Raw genomic sequence first — 4,880 nt, 5'->3', positions numbered from 1 at the left:
TTGCAATAAGCAGGTGCTGACATCCTGCTTTTTTGGGAGCCCGAGGCGAGAGAACGAGACAATGGAGAACAGGAGATTTTCAATGATGATTGAGTCTGTCTGCCTGATGAAAAATGGATCTACTATAGGAAGCACAACTGCACGCTTACAACAGTCTCATCCATCGTAGGAAAACTCTGCAACAGTCTGCCTCTAAATACAATAAATGAGGCTGATGTGGGAGCGATGGAGCTAAAATTTAAAACAAGCTGCTGTCTGAAAGTGATTATGATCTGCAGATATTCCTGCAGGAAACACACCCCACATCATTGTCTTATCTAGCCTGTCTGAAGATATTTAAGCTGAAAAACTATTACCAACACCGGGGCTCGGGGGAGAATTAGATCAAAGTTAAACTGAATGTAGACAGTATAAAGGACATCTTTCTGATATTGAGTTGCAGCACCTTTATCCACAATTCAGTTACTTCAAAGGTTACAAATCCCTCTGTAACACCTTTGCCTCCTTTTGTATCTCCTCTTTTTTCTTTTGATCTTAAAAAGTAAAATCCATACAGAGTTTTACTTGGATTCACCTAAATGAGGGCACTTCATTAAAAATACACATTAAAAACGGTTGAATCTTATATTTGAAAACACTATAGAGGCACTTTGCTGCTGCAGATAATCACATATAATCATTTATTTTTCATTTGGCATATTTTCAATTAGGCTCTGACTTGCATTATCATTGTTGAATGCATCAATGCTAAAACCCTCAAGCATATTTCATTTGCTCATGTCAATTAATGAGTATCCCCCCCCCTCACCCAAAAAAAAGAGCCAATCTGAAAAAAATATGCATTATTAACACAATTATCTACCTGTCTCTGACCTGTCAATTGCCATTTATTTCCTTGGGGAGTCTTGTGAGGTTCTGACCCTGGGGTTGAGATACTGTGATGACATATTATGTACTGTTTATTTTTATGTGCTAACTCAAAATGAAAGGGAAACTGCATAGAAACACTGTAGCTTAAGAGAAATAGCTTCACATTCTGTATGTTACAATATATTCACACTCAAAGGTAACAGAAACAGAATCATAAAGGATCAAATTCAAATGATTCTACATGAGGCCACTAGCTTCCTGACAGCTGGCTGTGTTCTGCATGTAATGATGATGAGGCCACGAAACTCCACTGTTGATGCCAATATGCAAAGGAGGTCTCTGGCACCATCTAGTGGCAAGTGAAAAAGAAAAACTCCTGATTTATTTGATTCCCACATTATCAGCTTTCCATTTATTTTATGTGACTAAAAGATTGCCGTGAGGATGATGAACACAAACTTTTGTCAACAAAGGCATAGCTATGAGTGGGCATATTGGCTGCCACTAAACTGGAGATCATAAGAGATCACTCTACTGCACTGTGACCCTAATCTGCTTAATTACATTAAGTCTGCTAAAACCTGCTTCAACTGCAGTGTCATTGCCTTTGGCCAGGTGGCACGGACCAAACAAACACAGGCACAGTAACACCATCGTTCCGCTGCAGTGCAAGAAATGATTTAACACAAATTCAAGGAAGAGATGTTTGCCAAACCAGTGAGTATAGTTTTTAACAGTTTATTAATGGTAACAGACATAGGCAATGTTAGTTTGTGTGATACACAGTGAAAATGATGGAATATGCTTGTAATACACTTTATCGGTTACTTCTAGCACAAATGTAATGATTTCATCATCTTCATTTTTCTAGTAGTGAATAGTACAGTAGTTACATGTATGCCACCTGTGCAGAAATTCTTTTAGAGGTTGGAGAACTTTGGGCACTGCTGGCAAATTACACATTATACATATACAATTATAGTATTATGGAATATTTTGAGTCAAGGTTTATGCGTAACTGTAATTGTTGTCTTGCAGTAAAGCCATGGTACCACCTACTGATAAGGCATAATTCATAAACAATTTATAAGTTGTAACTACTGGCTTCACTATGCTTTTAGAACTGTAACAAGCAATAACTGGCTGCTGATTGTAGTAAAGAACCATAACTGCAGACCATTTTTATTACAAAGTAAGAACCACATGACAGTTTATTGATGATTTACTTATTTTAATAATCCACTATGTCTGCAGTTATAAATGTTACTAGGCTACATCGTTCTCAGTTCATAATAATTTATAATAAGTCTGCAGTATAAGTTGTTGATAAATGGATCTAGGTCCAGATTGGATTTAGGTCCAGATGCTCTGCAGTTCTTCTTCAGAGGGTAAGTGGTCAAACAGTCCCTTGAAGGGGTTTTACTTATGAATTTGTCAATAGAACTTCCAAGAAGTTGTCTCTTTTAATGGCTTATTATCAATCTATAAAGCATTAATAAATGAAAAAAAAATCTATATACATTGAAATCTATAGAAAAATCTATAGACAAGAATTAGGGTTAGGGCTAAACCTTAAACTTGTTAGTGGTATTGCAATTGTTAAGAGATAAGTACCATTATTATTTTCAGTGTTCTGTTGAGAAATATGTCTATGTGGTAGCAGAAGCCACATTATCATTTTAATGATAAGATTGATATGAGTCACTGATTTCTCTTTTGTTCAGGGGGTTCCCCAGCAAGAAGAAATGTTGACCATCCAAGTTAAAAATACCATGTTGCAACTGAATGGTCAAAACCTTAAGCTGGAAGCTAAAAATGGCCGCAATTCAAAAACACCTGGCCTCCATCTGTCAACAACACATGGAAAGGAGGCAGTGGGTCGACTTACAGCCTCCTCACCGACCCAAGAGGGCACGGCACAGTTGGACTTGTTGCTGCTCAAGTCACCCAAGCCTGTCTTAGAGAGGGAGGCCGAGAATCGACCAGTCAGACGCCCTCTGAAGCTCGCCCCGCTGGAGCTGCCAGAGGAGGTGAGGGAGTCTCAGAGGCAAAAACTTAAGGTTATCCAGCAGGAGGCCAAGCCTGCTGCCTGTAAGCTAGATGGGATAGTGAATGAGCCCTGTACAAGGAAGGCAAAATCCTGTGTGAAACAGAGACTGGTAAAAGCTGCAGTGTGCCCTTCTGCTTCCACTGAGCCACTCAAAGCCAAACAGCAAAAGAAATCTTCAAGGCCCCAGCTGACACGCTCCGAGCCCATAGAGCAGAATGCAGACAAGCATCTGGCGGATGTGGTGTGCCGAGGTACCCCAGCTCCTCTGTGCAGCAAACCTGTACCTCCTTTACTTTCTCCCCGAATTAAAGCTCAGGCCGCATGCGGTGGAGAGGCGGCATGCCAAAACCCCAGCACCCTCCAACAGGAGATGGGGAGGAGGCGTGTGAGGCTGAGGAGAGCACAATGCCTAGAAGAGGATCAGTGCAATTCAAACACGTCAACAGGGGGATTATCTGCAGATGAAGGCAAGCTGGCCCAAGGTGTCCAAGGCAAAGGGCAACGGGCAGACAGGGCTCTGAGAAGCCAGCCGCATGCTGGAAAAGGCATCAAAGAGTCTCCTGCAGCCTCCTGGGAATATAGAAGTGTCAGGAAGGGCCATCATGAGGATTGCAGTCAGCAATCTGCAAGATGCACTATAAATCGACAATCGGCTGAAGGTGGAAGCAGCGAACATACACTTGATGATGTTAAGCCAAATGCTTCTAACTGGAGATTAAAGAGGAAAAAACCCTTGATCACAAAGCATAACAATGCAGTCCCTCTGGAATGTCTCCAACTGTAATTATATTGGATCTGTCACTTGTGCAGCTTGGGACTTTGCAAAATGTAGTCATGCTTAGAGATGCACTCGTACAATGTGGAGACCCACCAGAAACAAGCTTATCACACATTTAAGCTGATTCATAGTCTAATAAACAGTGATAGAGTATACAGGGATACATGAACCAAGTAATGTGATTTTCTCAGTAGATGAAAAATCATAATTAGGAAGCATAAAAACTGGGCAAAAACTGTTCCATTACAAACCGCTTTACAGAATTAGTCCTTTTAATGAGCACAAATATCTCAAATCTGGAAAACCAGTTTTTTCTTTTTTTTTAAATATATGCATAAAAGAAGAAAACAAAGCAGGTTTAAGAAACTTGTTCTCAGGTGTTTTATTTAAACATTTGAGTCTTTAGTATTAAGACATGTTGCTTGCACTAGATTTTTCTTCCATGCTTTTATGAAATGAAATGCCCCGTGTAGTGCACTGTTGTGAAATATCTGAGGAAAGTAGCAGAGGTGTAATTCCCTTACATTTTGTTGGCACAGAGCCAGACCACTTTCAAGTTCATTAATGGTCTGGTAGTCTTTCCCACTGTGCTCCCAAAATAGAAAATAAATAAATGAATGAACAGCATTTCATAAAGTGTATGCCAGGTCCTCCAGAATTATAGATTGTCCCATTTCCAAAAGCTACTCCCCAGATCAGAGTACACACTGATTCAAGGTGAAGCAGATAAGGTACAAAGCAAAGCTTCTGGCACATCACAGGATGAGTTAGACCACTATAGTTGATCCAAGATAATGAAACAGCACAAAGATGCCTCATAGAAAAAATGTGAGCATGATCAGTAATTAAGAGGTAAATTAATGGGTGGTTTCTGGTTGACCAGCACTCAATGAACATCAAAAAAGAATCCTGTACACGAGAATTAATACTGTGATATACTGTATATGTAAACACATTAAACATCTGAACCAACTATTTTATCTGCTGAATGTCCCTCACTAAATCTGAACTTATGATTTATACGAGTTTTACCAAAACATGTACTTTTTCATATTTGTAATATTTCTGCTTTTCTGACTCAAAACAGAGATATCAGTATTGTTTGCTTTTAAAAAGGCAGGATCAGGCCAAGACAGTTGTTTATGACTGTCTAAAACAAATGAGACTAGAAGGAAGATCAGT

General features: G+C 39.5%; 1 protein-coding gene across 1 annotated transcript; it reads left to right on the top strand.

The window, feature by feature from the left end:
• The first annotated feature begins 1,473 nt into the window (after positions 1-1,473).
• LOC137198343 (uncharacterized) lies at positions 1,474-4,671 on the top strand. Its single transcript, XM_067612099.1, has 2 exons — positions 1,474-1,587; positions 2,595-4,671. Exons 1-2 carry the CDS (start codon positions 1,573-1,575, stop codon positions 3,702-3,704), a joined length of 1,125 nt encoding a protein of 374 aa, XP_067468200.1. The 5' UTR covers positions 1,474-1,572; the 3' UTR covers positions 3,705-4,671.
• The last annotated feature ends 209 nt before the right edge of the window (positions 4,672-4,880 follow it).

Source organism: Thunnus thynnus, chromosome 15 (assembly GCF_963924715.1).
Source record: "Thunnus thynnus chromosome 15, fThuThy2.1, whole genome shotgun sequence".
In the NCBI taxonomy this organism is placed as follows: Eukaryota; Metazoa; Chordata; class Actinopteri; order Scombriformes; family Scombridae; genus Thunnus; species Thunnus thynnus.
This window is presented reverse-complemented; position numbering and strand designations above follow the sequence as displayed.